This window comes from Protomyctophum parallelum, assembly GCF_964188405.1.
Source record: "Protomyctophum parallelum genome assembly, chromosome: 21".
NCBI lineage: Eukaryota > Metazoa > Chordata > Actinopteri > Myctophiformes > Myctophidae > Protomyctophum > Protomyctophum parallelum.
In genome coordinates, this window is record NC_139713.1 from 26,544,683 (window position 1) to 26,564,444 (window position 19,762).

The 19,762-nt window shown below is 42.3% G+C and overlaps 2 protein-coding genes across 2 annotated transcripts in view; one reads left to right on the forward strand and one right to left on the reverse strand.

Moving 5' to 3' along the window:
- mtrex (Mtr4 exosome RNA helicase) overlaps nucleotides 1-1,042 on the reverse strand; it is a 30,879-nt gene extending 29,837 nt beyond the window's left edge. Inside the window, exon 1 of the mRNA XM_083793923.1 lies at nucleotides 940-1,042. Coding sequence (XP_083650049.1) covers nucleotides 940-1,040 — 101 coding nt within the window. The 5' untranslated portion in view covers nucleotides 1,041-1,042. The remainder of the gene's footprint in view (nucleotides 1-939) is intronic.
- Nucleotides 1,043-1,753: 711 nt separating this feature from the next.
- dhx29 (DEAH (Asp-Glu-Ala-His) box polypeptide 29) lies at nucleotides 1,754-18,968 on the forward strand. The gene is made up of 28 exons (XM_083793537.1): nucleotides 1,754-2,063; nucleotides 2,512-2,585; nucleotides 3,077-3,190; nucleotides 3,293-3,422; nucleotides 3,756-3,898; nucleotides 4,002-4,148; nucleotides 4,324-4,450; nucleotides 4,547-4,705; nucleotides 4,912-5,080; nucleotides 5,890-6,010; nucleotides 6,134-6,550; nucleotides 6,908-7,174; nucleotides 7,882-8,025; nucleotides 8,401-8,577; nucleotides 9,189-9,329; nucleotides 9,956-10,100; nucleotides 10,605-10,725; nucleotides 11,230-11,314; nucleotides 12,111-12,199; nucleotides 12,352-12,480; nucleotides 12,875-12,950; nucleotides 13,569-13,793; nucleotides 14,194-14,330; nucleotides 14,957-15,047; nucleotides 15,149-15,433; nucleotides 16,198-16,329; nucleotides 16,609-16,705; nucleotides 17,549-18,968. Exons 1-28 carry the CDS (start codon nucleotides 1,925-1,927, stop codon nucleotides 17,602-17,604), a joined length of 4,137 nt encoding a protein of 1,378 aa, XP_083649663.1. The 5' UTR covers nucleotides 1,754-1,924; the 3' UTR covers nucleotides 17,605-18,968.
- The last annotated feature ends 794 nt before the right edge of the window (nucleotides 18,969-19,762 follow it).

A 19,762-nucleotide genomic window follows, 5' to 3' on the forward strand; every position in this document is an offset into this window, starting at 1 on the left:
ACACAACCTAAAACTTTGCCTCTGGTAAACAAAGGAGTCCAGGCAATAAATCATAAGAAAACATCATCAGCTAGCCTAGATATATAGCTAAACAATTGCTGCTCTTTTATTTGCAACCATTATGTCTTGTGTCAAGCAAGCAAAAACACATATTCTTGACAATACAAATCAATTCGGCTGTGTGGAAAGCCTATGATGCGAGGTTACAAAACACATAGGCCTAATCTGAGTTCTCAGAGGTACAAAACACATAACAAGTCAGTAACAGACTATAGCCTATAAACAACGAACACAAATACATGTTTATTTTATAGCTGTCCATTTTGTGTTAAATAGTTTTCATGTACGGTTCGGTTTCATTTTTAGAAGCAAGGGCTATTTGGATGTAATACAGCTAAAATAATGGCCAAAATAATGTTGTGCCAAATTAATGTTGTAATGTAACTCATTAAGTTAACTATTATCATTGTAAAAACAAATCGGTACATTTTGCCAGTAAAGAGAAAAGTTAGAGTCAAATCAAAGTTGTAAACAATGAACTAGTTAGGTATGCTATATTTAAATCTAATGGTGAAAAGCCAGTGTCGTATTTAAGACAGCATATAATGTCCGAATAATAGAGAATATGTATCAAAATGTAATCAAACTATAATAATATAATGGATTAGAATATCGATGCTAAACAAACTAACTAGCCTGGTTTATTACTTCGTCATACGACGGTATCGCTCGCCGAAAACAGTAGATCTGCAAGCTCAGAACGCATCGCGTCGCACCGCCTTGTGAGCTTGTAGGTCGGCAGTTTTCGGAACGCATGATGACACTCCCGGCGCTCGGTCGTTTTTTACTTGAGACAGCATGTTCATTTATTCTCTTTTATTATTAATTTAAGCTATTGTGACACTAGACGTGAAGCAGGAACACATGGTCATTACTTACCCTGATATGTGGGCTGTGGAAGACGCAGGAGACTTCTTGCCAGAAGCGGTTTGTTCATCATCAAACACGCTGAACAGTCCTTCTCCAAACGGGTCGGCCATGATGCTAGTGTCTATGATGTGTGCTTCCCACAATGCAACAACACACTAACTTCTTCCGCTGACGGCCATGGGTCACCACTCAGCACAAGAAAGGATAAGTGGGGTTTCTATTTTAGAACCCGCCTCCTCCAAGACTGTATCCGGTACTTTCCACAGTTAAAAGAAGCACAGCATAGAGGCCGTTTCAGTATCCGCCTGATTCTCTCTAAACCGGATCATTATAATAGCCTGGCAAAGGATTGGAGCCATGATTGGAGCTCCCAGTCAACAGTGTTGCCAGATTGTGCAAGAGAAACAAGCAATGAGGTCTAAAAATGGACAGAAGCAGCCCACATTCTGCTATTGAGAGTCTGGTGAAGAAAACACCCAATACAACTACAATGAGAACTCACTATTAACACATTAAACTGACATATATAGTTGAATTTATTGCATTGAGAAGTTTGTCATTTTACCAACCTGCTGGTTTTAAACGCAACCCGGGCTCACCCAAAGACGGCGAAATACCACGGATTGGCGCAATGAAAATGCGTGCATATGCACGCATTTACAGTGCGCCAATCCGTGGTATTTGCGTGCATGTGCGTGCATATGCAATATTTTGAAAAACAAGGCAAAACAAACCCGCAACCCAGACATGGCAACACTGCCAGACTCTCTTCCGCTACGGCAGCCGAATTCTCCAAAATTCTTCCTCACCTCCTCCTGGAGTCCTGATGCGGTGTGTGTGTGTAGCTGTAGTGTGTAGCCAGTGAGTGTGTTTACTCCCAGACTGTACATATTATCCACACAGGTTAATGTCAGACAGTTAATGGCAGGGTGATTGCTGTTTGTCGTCACATTGACAGTCATACGACACATTACGGGATAATATTGTCTTCATCATGGGTGGAAAGAAGAAAAAGAACGCAGCGGCTGCGCCTGTGGTGGTGGTCCCCCCGGCAGCAGCAGCAGCACCACCAGCAGGGACCGGCGTGGTGGGAGATCCTCCTCCCGGGAAGAAACAACCACCCAAACCTAAAGGTCTCATCACGGACACTGCTGCTTCTTTTCGTCCCATGCTTCTCACGGTTATTTACTGCATGATCTCATGTCGGCTGTGACTGTCGCATATAGGGCTAATGTCTACCTCCACCCTTTTGGGCATGATGACGTGATCTACTGTAGAGATACTGTACCAAGGAAATGATAACTGTAATAATACTAGTAGATAAAAAAGTCATAGTTCTGAAAGATCTCACAGTTATTGTATTGAATAAAACGATATTTGAATCAATCTGTATAGTAAAGTATGTTAATACAATATTTATAACCAAGCAGTACATACAGTGGTTGGTGGTGGTCTTCCTAATCATCTTCCATGAAGACATTTAGACCCAGGTGTCAGACAGCAGGACACCAAATGTACGTTTGTACATGCTCAGAGTTACTACAGGATCATAAATGTCATGTTCTCTGGTCTTCCTCTCAGGTCCAAAGACCTACAGTCTCAACAACACAGCCCATGTTGACACCGGTGGAGCGCCTGACAAATCAATTCTTAAAGTATGTTAATACAATGTAAAATGTAGGCATTTAGCAAATGTTCTTAATCCAGAGCGATTTACAGACAGTAAGCAAGTTAAATGCATCAAAATAGTAATAAGTAAGTAGGATCATAGGTAAACAAAGAACCTATCATCAGTCTAATTTATATATATATATATATATATATATATATATATATACACACACGCACACTACTATAGGATACAAATGACATCAGATCAGGCCATGAAACAAACATTTACATGCTCATGTAAATGAGCACCCCTAGCATCCCTAGCATAGGGATGCTAGGGGTCAATACAATATAACTAGCACATCTGCTCTGGTTGGAGGGGCTACTCTTCATTCTATTCAGACTATTCATAAATTTGCTGCAGTGACTCTTTCTCTGTCCAGTTTATGTTTGGTACAGTGTAGTGTACCCCTTTTTAAGAGGATTAAAGTTGTTTTGTAGTGAACGTTGACACTCTCTGTTGTTTAACACACAGGTTATCATTCAAAGTGACTTAGAGAAGAAGATCATCAAGCTCATAAATGACTTCAGACAGGAGAACGGTGAAAAGTTACCCATCTCTGGCCGGCTCACCAGCAGGAAGCTGGTGGTAAGGACAAGAAATTCAAGCAGTAAACAAACAAAATGGCTTTTTGTTGTGATTCATTCTTGTATTGAATTAATTATGACAGTAGCTTTCTTGTGGCCACAGGACTTGTACACAAATCTGCAGAAGTTCAACTTCAAGACAGAACACATTGAGGAGGCCATGAAGAGCAGTATCCTCTATGGAGGAGACCTCGTCTCTGCCCTCGACTGGCTATGCCTCAACCTCAAAGATGGTACCGTACCATACCATGTAGAGCCACTATTTAGCTGATTGTTAAACGTATACATTTTAAAACAAACAAACCAAGGAAATTAGGTTGTGCGCTTGTAGATATGCTATTTTCACTAGTGTGGGTCTCGGGAAAACGTCTAACTTGGTTGTCGATCAGAAAAGTCTGCGAACCACTGCTTTGCTATAATTTGTGTCCACATTCACCAAAGTCACACAACATTTAGCACAGTAACTGCAGTATACTATTGTAATTGTACTGATATACTACTGTAACGGCACTATACTACTGTAACTACTATACTACATGAATATTACTTTCATTTGTCCACAACAGATGAGCTTCCGGATGGTTTTAGCCAGAAGATGCAGGAGGAGAGCCAAAGTTGCAACAGGCCAAAGTTCCAGCCCCCTACCCAACAAAAGCCAGACCCACCCAGCCCCAAAGCAGTCCACAAACCCCCCAATGAGACATCCAAGGTTTGTATATGTTTGGCCAATCAACACTCTCAACACGTATCTGTATCATAACAAATTAAACCATAGGATAAAGCCGTTAATTCCACGTATTGCTGTTGTTCAGGTCCCTGTGAAGGACGAGGCTGCGAACATGAAGGACTGGATACTGAGATATGCGGAACAGTCCAGTGACGAGGACAGTGACCTGGAGGAGAATGCAGGGACCAAGGCTGCATCACACAATCCAGAACTGGATGAGAAATTCGATCCAGTATGAGGACTTTGATTTATAATGACATATTTCATATATGTAAAGGAGATTTAATTTAATACACAGATTGTATCAACACTTTGTCATAATGAACTGCAATAGCCAATCTATATGAAAGTGTGGGGTATTGCAGTTGCAAAATAGTATGCCCTTTTATTCTGTTATGTTTGTGTAGAATGACAGTTACCTGCAACTGACGGCTAAGCTGTATGATGCAAAGGAGACTGCAGCTGCTGCTAAGAACAAGCGAGACAAGGCAAGCCAGAGAACGGCACAGGACAGGATCCGCATCATACAGCAAGGTCTTAAATGCATGAACAGATTTCTGCCTGACGGCGATGAGTATTATTTTTTGACCAGCAAATGACAAAAGACTAATTTGACGTATCTATTTGTAGAGATGAAGCCGCTGGAGTCTCACCCCATGTTCAACCCGGCTCTGAAGGTAGTGGACGCACCCCCAAAAGAAAACAAGGCACTTCCTGTCACCGAGGAGAAAGAGGAACTCAACTTCAGTCTGTTTGAACAGGCTGCAAAACCCCCTCCCCAGGAAAAAGGTACAACTCTCTTTAAATGCCGTTTGCTGTGCCACAGAAGATGTGACACAGAAAAAGGAGCATCAAGGTCAATCAATCAGTACAAGGCAAGGAAATGGATAGAAATTAGATTAGAATAAACATTGCTTTTGTGTCATTATGAGCTTGTAGATGTGCTATTTACACTTTGTTACTGACAGTTTCTTTTAATGTACGTTTCTTTTCAGTAGTGAAAAAGAATGAACCAAAAGACATTAGGAATTTTGACTACACGGCTCGCAGCTGGACAGGAAAGTCGCCTAAACAGTTTCTCATAGACTGGGTGCGTAAGAACCTGCCCAAGAGCCCCCCGCCAGCCTTTCACAAGGTCGCAGCTGGAAAATACTGGAGATGCAAGTAAGTATATACAGTAAAAATCACACCCGTGTGAACTGAGTGGTGCAACTCCCCTCCAATCCCCCCCCCCTCTCTCTCTCTCATTAGCAGGCATCAGTGCAGCACTATCTCTCTCTCTCTCTGTTTCTGGCACAACAGCGCCACTTTTGCCCCTACTGCTACTCATAGTCACATAGGTTAACACGGACATTGCTGATCCTTGGAGTGGTTGCACCACTCAAAAACATAGGTGAGCTAGAGGGATGTTTTAATTGCAGAAAGCTACATGCTTTCTTGTTAGTTAAAACCTCTTAAGCCCCAATCCCCCGCCGGCGGGGGCAACGGCTGTCCACCTCATGTTTGTTGTTTGAAATTTCTTTATTTAGGAATACCCCATTGAGATACAGTATCTCGTTTTCGAGAGGGTCCTAACTACCATCAATACAATACAATACACAAAAGGGAGAAAAGAGAAAAAAAAAAGAAAAACTAAAACACAAAACAAAACAAACAAACACACACAATGAACACAACACACAACTCATGAACAGCTCTCAGCGGGTAAATGGGGCTGGTCAAGGTCTCAGGTTCCACTTCCAACTCAGATATTTTTTATTTTCCCTCCTGGACCCCCCTGGGGTTTAAGAAAGTGTTTGTGGGGTGGGTGATGGCTGATTTAAGCAGTCACACCTCACCTTAGTGAATGTCTTGGGACTTTTATGATTTAGCACTATAATAAATGTAATGGAGGAGTTCCATTCCATCATAAGTGTTATTGATGAATTATAACTTTATATTAGTGTGTACTGATATAGCTTTGCATCTTTTAGGGTGCGTGTTCAGAGAACGGATGATATTTTGGAGGTATGTCCCACCATTCTGACTGAGGACAGTATGCAGGCTCAACACCTTGGAGCCACACTGGCACTCTACAACCTTTGCAAAGGACAGGTATGCTATCGCTAACTTCCTAGTTACAATATATGCTGCGAATTGGCTTGCTTACAGCAGACAGTTTATAGTTACAGCATGCATTTTTCCTATATTCAATTGTGGTCTTCTTGTTGCTCACAGTCAGTGCACCAGCTCTTGCCTTCTACATACAGAGATGTGTGGTTAGATTGGCGAGACAACGAGCAGCGACGACACGATGAGAACCGCACCGCCGCCAACAAACCCCGAGATCAGTTCATCTCCCGGTTGCTGACGCGGCTCAAACAGCAGAAGAACCAGAACTACAACCAGAGCCTGGAGGAGGAGGAGGAGGCCAGGTCCCAGACTCACCCCGGCCTCCAAAACGCTGGTGACGATGAGCCTGAAGAGTCCTGGGAGAGCCTGGCTGGTCTGGACATTGAAGAAGGAGGAGATGGAGGAGACGATAAGAGCTTGATTAAGGAGGCAGGAGAGAGGCGAGAAGCGGCAGGGGCAGATGAAGCAGCGAGGGCGCTCCTATTGAAGCTGAGGAGCTCCTCACTGGCCCACAAGCTACTGGTAAATGCCAGAGTCTGGCCCATACCGGGACCAATGCCAGCAAAATCAATCAATTTGAGAAAACTTAGATTTGATTATATTGAGAACATTAACTTATAAGGAAACTTAAAAATTCAGATAGAATAATAAAATTAAGTATATACTATGTTAAACTCATTTTAATATATGAAAAGAAAATCTATAATCAAAAAGTCAAATATCTACCAGACGGATATCCCATATGTGATATGTCCGGTATGGTCCTGACTATTAAATACACTTCAGTTCATGTTTCCCCATGATGCGTAGACATATTCATGTTTCACTCTTTCCAAGTCAGTATTCAGAATGTGTCGCACCCCCCCCCCCCCCCCCCAGGCAGAACGAGAGCAGCTCCCAGTCTTCCAACACCGGCAGCGCGTCCTGGAGGCTCTGCAGCGCCACCGCGTGGTGGTGATAGCCGGCGAGACGGGCAGCGGCAAAAGCACCCAGATCCCACAGTTCATGTTGGACCAGCTGCTGATGGGGAGCGGCGCGGCACAGCCGTGCAACATCGTTGTGACGCAACCCCGCAGGATCTCAGCCATGAGTCTGGCCACCCGAGTCAACCAAGAGCTGGGCTGTGAGGATGCACCCGGCTCCAAGGTGTGGTGGAAACAACCCTTAAGAATGATATCGTCGCTGTCAGTTGGAAACCTTGTAATGTCCGACTCCAAGCTAACTCGGACATGCAACGCACACTGTTGAAGTGAACTAGGGCATTCATATATACATACACATATAACGATATACTGTACAGCTTTGGTGCAACTGTGTAATTATATGGTCCAAAAATGGGCTGAGAAGCAAAGGGGCAGGGTGACATGTAGTACCTGTAATTATGTAATCATCTGTTATTTACAACTGCTGTTGAGTTCATGTTGTGTTGGCTGAGACATGGGCTCTGTTCACACTGGCATCCCAATACAGAGTTTTGGCCTATCAAGAAAAACACATTGAAACAAATGTTTTAATGGAATCTGCCTTGAATTTATCTTTATATCGATATGATCACTTGAAAATAAATAACAGTGTGGACAGTCAGTCCTAAAGATCTGATTTGAGAAATAATTTTGATTTGCCTGTAGTCTGAACAAAGCCATAGGAATGTGGTTCAAATCCGTATCGCCAACACTCAATATTGTTTCTTGCTGTTCAGACTTGACAATGCAAAATGCAAATCTGATTCTAATCTGGATAGAAAATATAAAAAAGGCCTCTGGGTTTAAGTTCCCAACATAAACATAAAGCAACTAGGCTGGGTTCAGAAGCTACCCATGTTAATGACCTGGGTCTTGTAATGTATCTTCCAGTCGTCGCTGTGCGGCTACCAGATTCGGATGGAGAAATGTTCAGGAGACTCAACCCGTCTGCTGTACTGTACCACCGGGGTTCTGATCAGGAAGCTCCAACAGGATAAACATCTCAGCTACCTGACGCACATCTTCGTGGACGAGGTACTTTTCCGATTCTACAAATGTCTTCAAAAGAAGTTTTCTGAAAAACGTATGTAGTTATATATATCGGTGGTTCTCAAACGTTTTCATGTCAAGGACCCCCAAACTTATCAAAATCTCTTGTTCAGGGGACCACCAGATGGCAAAGATTTGAATCGCTTTAAAAAATACATATATTCAAAGATTAGCACACATTTTCACGATTTTTCAAAAATAGCAGATCTACAAGCTCATATCGCGGCACTAAATGATGCGCTATGAGCTTGTACATCTGCTATTATTGAATAGCCAAAGAAATCTAAAATGACACGGATGCTTTCCCGGTTTTATCCATATTTAAAAGACATGACAGAGTTCTTGTCTTGTTCTGCGCAGGTCCATGAGCGCAGCGTGCAGTCAGACTTCCTGCTCACCATCCTGAAGGACGTGGTCATGAGGAGGTCGGACCTGCGTCTGGTGCTGATGAGCGCCACGGTGGACTGTCACAAGTTCTCCAGCTACTTTAACCACTGTCCCGTCGTCTCCATCCCTGGCAGGACGTTCCCTGTGGAGGTACAGTTAGTAGGAAAGGCTCAAATGTCAATGGGTACTAGGGCTGGGACTGGGATCCGGCACCAGAGGAACCGGAATCGGTTCCGTAACTGCTTTTATCACACCGGTATGACTATGAGGACAGAACTGCTATAGTTCAGAGTTTTATTTATTATTTATTTTAGATATTTTTCTTTAACCCGCAACACACTGTCAGGCTGTATTATCATGTAAAGGTGATGATGATGATTAGCAGCCTAGGTGCCTGAGACATCTACGCCAGCCGCCGGGCCGTTCTCAAACATTTTAATATAAGGACCAGTCCATAACTTTGAGAGTGGGTCCATTTGTACACTCTGAGTTACAGACCTGTAAGGATCCATTTGGAAACCCCTAGGAATTGTTAAATGGAACCGCTAAGGAATCGGACCGTTACGAGGGAATCGTTAAGGAACCGGAATCTCTAAAATACCAAAGGTTCTAACCCTAGTACATATATATCACTTCCGACTATTTTAAAATGCATGCAGGTGTGTTTGCCATCTCACTTCTCAGCTGAGTGGACAATGCGTACAGGACAGGCTGTGTTCAGGAACTTCAGGTACATCATGATGCTGTGTTTCTACTCCCAGGTGTTCCATCTGGAGGACATCGTGGAGCAGACTGGCTACGTTCTAGAAACGGACTCCGAGTACAGTCAGAAGATTCTTGAAGAGGAAGAGGAAGTCAATATCTCGGTCAGCCAGAAAGGGGGCAAGACTGTACAGTACCAGGTAATCCTGGGTCTCCATAATATGATCCTCCTTGCAGATACATCTGTGTAAAAGTAAATCAGTGACAGTGTCCTACTCTACTGTGTACAGTGGTTCTCAAAATGTTTTTGCTTCATTACCCACTTTCCATGATTTTGTTTTTATCCCTTTAACTGTCTTCATATCTAGCATATTTTGATGAATGATAACCCAACTTGAAGAATATAACATGACAAATATTAGAAATAGAAACGGAGTGAAAGAGTTGCAATTAGTCCATCCTGAGCAGATGTATTTTTTATCTGTGGCCTCCATTTTCTACTTTCTCTCACATACTCAGTAGTACTGTAGTAGCTACACCTCCCCCTAGGGATACACATGAGAAACAATGGACAAGGCCATTATTTCAGACAGTTTTGAGGATAGATGGTGATGATATCTATTGTTCCGTATTGGACCAACAAACAACCAATGTATGTACATATGGGGATCTTCCATACTTTGTACTGCTATTTGTTTTCCATTTGTGTCACGTTGTGTTTGTAACTAACATTGACGTGTGTGTGTGTGTGTTTGTGTGTGTGTGTGTGTGTGTGTGTGTGTGTGTGTGTGTGTGTGTGTGTGTGCGTGCATGCGTGCTAATCTAGGAGATGATATTGAAGGACTCTGGTGCTGGTTGGGACCTGGGTCCAGACTTGGACCACTTCAGCAGCAGAACCCTTCACGTTCTGCAGTACATGAACCCCAACAAGATCAACATGGAGCTGATGATGGACCTCATCCACTACCTGGGTAGTACCAGCTTCACTTGGATCTGTCTGTCTCACACAACCAGTGGTGTAAAATAAATAATTCCAAATAGTCCAAATAGTCAGACAGATCACAGCTCTCTCTCGCTCTCTCTGGGTAGAATGACATTGGTAGAGGTTACAGAAAGCCTGTTTTTGGTGTCATGCAATACCACTTGTCTACCAGTAGGTGTCCTACCGTACCGCACAGGATCTATTCTACAAACATAGCATGTATTAACCATACTGTATGCTAGACCCTAGCATTACCACACACAAAAAATATTCACACTGAAAAAGGTTCTAGATTGCATATTTAACCCATTTAAGCTATATATCACTTTGTGCCAGGCTGTGAGCTTGTACATTTTTTCTTCTTCTTTTGTAATAATTTATTTTGGAGAACTACTGATTTAGAAGGCATTTTTAGAATGGGCCTCAGGTCTCAATGGGGTCAGTATGAACGGTCATTTACTGTAACTTGTTGTTTGTGGTGTTCTCCTGCCAGACAAGGCTCCTCAGTTCACCTCAGCAGACGGTGCAGTTCTGGTGTTCCTACCGGGCCTGGCTCACATCCAGCAGCTCTACGATCTGCTGTCCACCGACAAGAGGTTCAAGGAGAAAGACAAGTGAGACACACAGTCACATTAATGATAATCATTATTTAGTTTTATTTGTAACGCACTTTATATTTGACATAAAATCTCAAAGTGCTACATTGCAAGAAAATATATATATATATTAATAATAATTAATATCATTCAGATCAATGGTCAACTATACTACCGGTACTCTAAAATGTACAAGTTTAAAATCACACAAGGCATCAATAAGTCCATCTAGGCAAATGTCTAATAATGTACCGACGTGCAACAGGACATATCACACCGTTGGGACGAACGCTAAAACCGTCTCGTCCCTATAGAAGTAAAGGTAAAAGGGGGGAATTAAGTAGGAAATGCGAGTCTGAAAATGTTGGTTTTGAGTGGTTTTAAACGTGGCGAGGGTGGGGTCGGCCACTCCCCGACTGCTCTGTACCATGTGGTTGGTAATGATAGATAATTGTACTTGAATCCCTGTATGTTGTACAGTTGAAGTGAACCATTCAGCACAGATTGATTCCCCTTTCATAGATACCGGATAGTGCCTCTCCACTCCACTCTCTCATCTAAGGACCAAGCTGCTGCCTTTACAGTGCCCCCTGCAGGTGTCAGGAAGGTAATGCTACAGAATAGTTTACACAGTTCTAGAAGTGACTCTGTTGTGTTTATTTGAGACATATTAGTACTGGGGTGGGTGATCATGAACTTTGACTAGCCTGATATGATCTACCAGAATAGCCAAGAAAAATGGGTTCAGAGACCTGCAGGTGGTTTTATCCTAGTTGCTATCTGGTTTTGGAAATATCTCAAATCAATCATTTGTGTTCTGTGGCCATTCTGGGCTGTATTTTGCGTGTCTTAAGTACCAGGTCTTATTACCTAACTTGAGTAAACTAAAGACCCGGAGGCGTGATCAATGCCATTTGGCTATTCTGAGTGGCCAAAGAGCATTGATCACGCCTCCAGGTCTTTAGTTTACTCAAGTTAGGTAATAAGACCTGGTACTTAAGACACGCAAAATACAGCCCCCAGAATCAATGCTTAGAATTCAGTCTTATTGATTATTTCATTAATTTGGTTAAAATTATATGAAAATTATAAGGATTGCCCAGTATGTTCTATTCATTATAATATATAGTTATATAGTCAGAAGTTAGATTATCACTGATCACTCAAAGTTGTGCAGTAGTTTACATACTGAAACATTGGCAACCCTTCGATTCACAATTCAGGAGGTTTCTAGATGTGCTGATAGATGGACAGACTAGTAGAACACTACATTAGCTAACATGGAGCATACTGTATGTCTTCTTGCAAACCTCAATATTATCGTGTGTAGAATAGTAGCCTATTCTATACCATCAATTGTACTGTATAGTGAACTGTTCTGCTCTGTTGGGTCTCTGTTTTAGATCGTGTTGTCAACCAACATTGCTGAGACGGGTGTGACAATCCCTGATGTAGTGTTTGTCATCGATACTGGAAAGACCAAAGAAAACAAGTAGGTTATCTTGAACAATGACTATCATAGCCTCTCATAGTACTGTATGTTAATTCAATATAACTAGTACATATGTAGTTGTTGGAGGTCTTCCATTGAGACATTTAGACCCTGGTGTCAGGCACTGAGCTTCAGTCGTTGTTGTCGTTTAGGTATCATGAGAGCAGCCAGATGAGTTCTCTGGTGGAGACCTTTGTCTCTAAGGCCAGTGCTCTCCAGAGACAGGGGAGAGCCGGACGTGTCCGAAACGGCTTCTGCTTCAGACTGTACCCCAAATACAGGTAGGACAATAACTCCTTTATTCAGAAATGACCTGAAATCTACAGGCCACCAAAAAAAAGTCTCGGTCCAGGTCATTTATGTGTCTGATTGTCAGATTTCTTTTTTATGATTCAAAATTTGTATTGCTTTTTCAGTCTAGTCACAAGGGAATAACTTCTGATACTTCTTCTTCTGATACTTCTGTACTACAACAAGTGGCCTGCACAGCCACTTTCCATGTGGCAGCATCCGAAAGCAATGAAATGAAAGATGAACCTGACATTTCAATCCTGCAGTATGCCATGCAGGTTCCTGCACCTACAGATTAGTTAGTTAACCTTCAGTTATTGAAAGGTTCTTCTGCTAACTAAAGTGGATGTCTCTCTCCCTCACGCTCCATATGGATGATCTCAGGTTCAATGCCTTCATGGAGTACTCCATCCCAGAGATACTCAGAGTCCCACTAGAGGAACTATGTCTTCATATAATGGTAAATAAATTCATATTATTACCAAACATTTTTACTTTTACTTGATCACTGTAGGGGTGACTGAATAACGCCAGATTGTCGAAAAATGATTCAGTCAACCCCTGCAAACACATGCAGACTTAACCCATTTAGGTCGAAATTTATAAAATGTCTTCTAAATCTGCGCCACACGATTCTTTTGTCAAAAATAGCAGACCTACAAGCTCGTAGCGCACGACTCGGTGGCGCGCTATGAGCTTGTAGATCTGCTATTTTTCAATAGCTAAATTATAATATGTTTAAAACACCAAAAGGACAGCTCCCTACTGTGTTTTGAATTAAAGAAATAAATGCAGGCCCAGGCCGTGGCGTAACGGTCTGGGCACCGGACTGGTAATCCAGTCGCAGTGTGCCGCGGGTTCGACTCCCGGACCCGACACGGCCTTTGCTGCATGTCATCCCCCATCTCTCTCCCGTTACCTGTCAGCCTACTGTCTGTCCCTTCAAAAATCAATAAAAGGCGTAAGCCGCAAAAAATATCTTAAAAAAAAAAAAGAAAAAAATGCAGATATACCATTACAAATAAATATAATTTACTAATAACATTTCCTCCCTCACCTGTCTTCTGGCCCTCTGTAGAAGTGCGAGTACGGTTCCCCAGAGGACTTCCTGTGTCGTGCCCTGGACCCGCCCATGCCACAGTCGGTCAGTAACGCCGTCAGTCTGCTGCGGAGGATCGGCGCCTGTCACCCTGACAATCACGCCCTGACCCCACTGGGCCACCACCTGGCCAGCCTGCCTGTCAACGTGAAGATCGGCAAGATGCTCATCTATGGAGCCATCCTGGGCTGCCTGGACCCCATAGTATGTACCACCACCACCGGCACACTCAATCCCAGTACAATGCATTATTAGAAAACATGCCACCATAGTATGTGTCATCGCCAGTAGCTCCGACCCACAGACATCATGCCATAATACATTATTAGATTCATGTCATTCCTTCCGGTGTGTCTTGCATGCATGCAGGTAACAGCTCTGCTATTTTTCTAAATCAGGCATTTAGGTTATTTAAAGAAGGGCCTGAACGATTACTGATTTCTTACCGATATTTGTTGAAAATTGATGATTGATTTATACTACGTCATACAACTGTCCGACAACGTTGTACAACTGAATATAAACTAGGCATAACACTTGACAACGTTGTACAACTGAATATAAATAAACTAGGCATAACACTTTCATGTGTTGATTGTTTCAGGCAACCATTGCGGCGGCCATCGCTGAAAAGTCTCCGTTCTCCACACCGATGCACAGGAAAGAGGAGGCCAACCTGGCCAAAGCATCCTTGGCATTGGCCAACTCTGACCACCTCACTATATATAATGCATATATGGGGTACATATTAAACTTCTAATTCTTTGAATTGGTTGAGCAAGATCAACGATGTGTTTACTTTTAACTCAGTTAATGATTAATGCATCATTCTACAACAGGTCGTTTCGAGGAAGCAATCTGATTGGTTGAAACGGTTTCTAGCCGTGGATCAAACCAGCACTGTTCACCACCTAATCAAAACAAATAATTCAGCCGCTCTGTTTTCCCAGAGTGCTAGCAAACTCGGTGGCTAGGCTAGCTAGTTTCTTGGGACATTTGTGGTCGTAGTGACTACATCTGTCATAAAAAATATATATTCTTTCAGCGATTTTCTTAGTTTTAAGGGTAACTGTTGTAGAATTGCAATATTACACTCAAGGGTGTTGTTTAACGTGATTATTGCCACTTCAGTGACACTTGCGGGACTCGACTTTGTCTCGTTCCTGACCGCATCACTGTCGTGGCAATAATCACGTTAAACAACACCCTCTCGTGTAATATTGCTTAATTGATTCATCTATCCATATGAGTCCATAATTTGACTCAGGCCAGGTGTGACTGCTTCACTCAAGCAGTCTTGAATTTTCTTTTGATTAAATTGATCTTGACATTAAATCACTGATTTATGTTGTGTTATCATGTGTCAGATGGAGGAACTCGCGCATTGAGGGATACAGATCAGAGATGTCCTATTGTAGAAAGCACTTCCTCAACCGCACTGCTCTCATTACCATAGAGGTAAAAGAGATCAAACACACACACAGAACTCATTCTCTTCCCATTAGAGAAAACTCTTCCTTCCATTTTAAAACCCTCTTTGAATTGTCTGCCTTCACCAGTCGGTGAAACAGGAGCTGATGAAGATGATGCAGCAGGCTGGTTTCTGGTCCTCTCGCTCCAAGCCCCAGACGGGCGCGCTCCGGAAGGAGCAGATGCCCGTCCTGAACGCAGCGCTGACGGCCGGGCTGTACGACAGCGTGGCCCGTGTCCTCTGCACCCCCTCCGTCGACGTCCTGGACAAGGTGGCCTGTACCGTGGAGACCCCCCAAGGCAAGGCCCAGGTCCACCCGTCCTCCGTCAACCGCAACCTACAGACGCACGGCTGGCTGCTCTACCAGGAGAAGGTATGATGGGAGAGTACGGTAGTGTTGTGAAAAGTGTTCCCTGGGACAAAAAAGTTGGGAAACACTGGTGTACACGACTTGATCTCTAGACTCACACCTCAGTCTCTGAAGGCTTCGCTCTACTTTGGTTGCTAAAGGTTTTCATCGCTGTTCTAGCCACCAACTTGGATTTATAATTCTCCAAACGTATTGGTAGTAGGCCACAATGGACATAAGCGCTCAGGCTTTTTGTGTTTTATCCTTTTGACAGATATGTACTAGAAATATATGGTGAGGTACTATATGTAGGCTATTTTTTGTCAATAAATACATCGATCAATCAAAATTGGCAGAGATCTCTGACCGTCTGGCAATTTGAGACTAATATTCTATTAATATAATTCTCTAGGATGCTCTCCTTATATATATACTGTATATATATTTTTGTTAGGTTGTTTTCGAGAGATGCTAGTTTGTTTTTAGTTTTTTTCTATGCAGATCTCTATTGGTTACTTTTCTGCCTTTATTTCGATGTTAGTACCTGTCACTGGAGAGTGACAGGAAACAGGGAGAGAGAGACGGAGTAACATGCCTATATGTGGTATATTGGTTACTTGTTCACGTTTTTGTTATTTAGATTTAGAATTGACCACACATGGGTAAGACTACTATAGCAAGTTTAGACATAATGCTAGATTTATATCAGGCTAATCCGATGCACAACATGTTGTCTTTGCACTCTACTTATGTGTCACACCTGTATGTTCCTGAACGTCTATTTTTAGGTTAAGTATGGTAAGATCTACCTACGAGACACTACTCTGATATCACCCTTCCCCATGCTGCTGTTTGGAGGAGAGATCGACGTTCACCACCGAGAGCGTCTTATTACCCTGGATGGATGGATCTACTTCCAGGTCAGTGGGTGGGGCCGAGGGCTGGATGGATCTACTTCCAGGTCAGTGGGTGGGGCCGAGGGCTGGATGGATCTACTTCCAGGTCAGTGGGTGGGGCCGAGGGCTGGATGGATCTACTTCCAGGTCAGTGGGTGGGGCCGAGGGCTGGATGGATCTACTTCCAGGTCAGTGGGCGGGGCCGAGGGCTGCTCCATGACTCGACAAAAGCGCTGGTGCAAAAGCTACTCTCAACGTTTGATTTAGGTTATTATTTCATTGAATGTTTGTTCACTCTGTAAGGCTCCAGTGAGGATCGGTGTGATCTTTAAACATCTGAGGAAGCTAATGGATGCACTCCTTGAAAAGAAACTTGAGAATCCCCAGATGCAACTGGAAGGTAAACACAAGTTTTGTTGGGATACTACCTTTCCCTTAGCTACCCAAATCAAATGATGTAACATTGTTTTTCTTTGCCCTAGGGACTATGAGAACTAGTGAAGTACACATTTGTAATATGTAACACATCCTAAATTCTTATAAAACATTCAACCAAACACTTTAAATCATAAGCACTCAAAATCCAAAGTCCAAAAGAAATATGTCCAAATGTGAAGTCCAAAAAAATGGCAAAATGTGAAGTATAAAGAAATGTCAAAAGCTGAAGTAACTGCATCGAAAAATCGATTTTAATTTCATGAATTGAAGTATATCGAAATGAAAACAGCAACATTGATTATATATCAATGCAAATAATCGGTATCGAATCGTTTTACTATGCAAATAATCGATTGTATCAATACTACATTTTTGTGCATGGTATTTAGCAATTTTTAGAAGATAAAAGAAAAAGAGGGGATTAATTACTTAGTTTAAAATAATGTCAATGTATTTTAAATAGTTACTGTATCGATTTCAAATCATCGTATCGGATCGCCATAATGAACCAATTTCGTCCATGTATCGCATCGTCAATCATGTATCGTGATACATATCGTATCGCTGTTAAAATGTATCGTTACACCCCTAATAAGCAGCCAAAGCCCGCTTTGTTTAACGACTGTGTTGCTCAGAGAGAATGATTTATTGAAAATCAGTTTCATGAGGCAGTGAGCAACGTAGTAACACATTATGCTTTTCAAAATAATATGCTCTTAAAGATTTGACTTAGATGTGACATCGGTATGTAGTTTTCTGTCTATCTCCTAACCATCAGTATCTGATTTTCTGTTTGTCCTAACAGATGAGAAGACCATTCAGTTGATACTGGACTTGATCAAAAAGGAGAGCACTTTGTGATGTCTGACCAAGAACATCATCAACGTCGTCACATAATATAGAACTGAACAGTGACTGTGAATCCTGTTCACCTTTTGACTACCAGTGTTCAGTCAATGTGTGGACGCATGGCAGGATTGTCAGTACTACCAGTTGGGGAAATGAAGGTTTAACTAACCACTTGAACCTTAGCGTCCCTCCTCTGGGGTGAACATTTGGCGAAAATAGCCAATCTACAAGCTCACAATGCGTTGCGTTTCCATAAACAAAGTGATTGTGAATTTCAACACATTTTGAATTGGGCCAAGCTGATCTTGGAATGCAAGAGGTTGGAGACAGATCGAACAGACACCGTTTCAGAAATCATTCTATAGAACTAGAGGACATTATTCCCATTGTAAAGGTCCTTGCAGACTGGACGCTGAAAAACACAGCAGTATGCAGACACCTTTAGTGTCTTCAAATCAGTTCTCTGGATAGCTTCCCGACGCGTTGTGACCTTGTAGATGGGCTATTTAAGATAGAAAAGAGCCCTGTACTGGGGGACACGGATGGACTGCTGGTCGTGCTGGACACCTGGAGCGATTGCTGCTGAACTGTACAACATGATTTTTTAAGAGAAATGCTAATAATTAAAGGACTTCATGTGCTGAAATAAATCTATTAATCTAATTCTAACTGAAGAATGAAAAACTACTTCATCTGTTTCTAGTGATGGGTTGTGTATCATAAAGAACACAGTGTCTAAGGGCAGCATGACACAAACAGCAAGCAAACAAACAATGGTCCATCATCCATGCCATAATCCTTGAGCAATGTTTTATTAGGAGTAAATTGCTGAATTAAATTCAGCAGTGCTCCTATTTTGTTGTTTGTCCGTTGAAGTCATTGTTTACAAGTTAGCGAAAGTTGACAGACTGACAGAGCTGTTTTTCTCCAGCCACAATAACAGAACAGACTATAATGGCCTCCAGGGTTCTTTGTCGACATACCAGCTACACCCCTGGTGCCACCCAAACTGTAATCTGATAACAATAGTTGTCCTGACTCCCAACTTATTCCTAATTATAGTAATATTCATTCATGACTATTCTCAGCGTCTGCCGCCCTCTGGGCGCTAGTGACAGGAGTGTCACACATGCAGTGTCACACATGCTGTACAGCCACCAATATGGCTTCCACAGTTTCCATTTGTACAAAAAGAACAATTGATATATTTGTGGAAATACTGTGCATAAACTGCTTGTTTCGTGTCAAGCCAAAAGGTTACGGTTGTTTGTGCGTGTGTACAGATGATCCCTTGAGATGTAGAAATACTGCAATTATTCTGTTGACACTGTTGTAGGCTGATCTGCATTTCTGCATACTGTACAGACAGTATGTCATCTTAGTACTGTCAAGTAATGAGTTATTTGGAAACCACAACATACCCTATTGTGAGACAGTCGCTGGTTTAGAATGAATAGTATTAGAATGAGATACGTGTCTGTACATGTCTGATTTGATCATCAGTGAGTCACTGACGACAAAACAAATATTTCTGAAACAAGGCACTGATTTGGGGTCTGTTAAAATGTTCACCCTTACAGTATAATGACATGCATAATGACACAGGGACACCAGGGTGAAAGTGTAAATCACATACTGATGTTAGGAATGTTTTCTGCTTTAACCTCTTAAGCATAAAATCCCTATTCTGAGCATTTCAAAGTAGGTTAAGTGAACATTAAGTGAAAACAGCGGATCTACAACCTCGCAACGGCTTGTAATATCAGCTGTTTTCAGCTCAGAGATTTGGTGTCCAGTAGAAAAGGATGGGAGAAGCAGACTTCCGGTGGACCCCAGTCAGTGAAGTAGATCTCGGGGTACATACACTACGTTTGTTAGACATACCAACAGTCTGATTATTACTTCCCCTTCCATGTATGACACAGGGGCATAGTGTTGCTATAAATGTATTCCTAATCATAGTACTCTGTCGCAGTCATGTTGGTGGCAAACGGGTGACTGGGATGAAATTAGAGCTGTATGTGTACATCTGTTGTGCTACGAGCTAAAGGATGCAGAATAACAGCAGGATAAATCATTAATGCCTCGCTCAGAGAGACAGAGCCTCCGCCAGGCCATTATCTGGCCTTGTTCTTATTTCCTAACTATTACACCCGAGTCATGGCAGGCA

Coding starts and splice junctions, on each gene's coding strand:
- dhx29 (XM_083793537.1), top strand. CDS start 1,925: ATGGGTGGAAAGAAGAAAAAGAACGCAGCGGCTGCGCCTGTGGTGGTG. Junction 4,451..4,546: donor GATCCGCATCATACAGCAAG/GTCTTAAATGCA, acceptor ATCTATTTGTAG/AGATGAAGCCGCTGGAGTCT. Junction 15,048..15,148: donor CTGCTCTCATTACCATAGAG/GTAAAAGAGATC, acceptor TGCCTTCACCAG/TCGGTGAAACAGGAGCTGAT.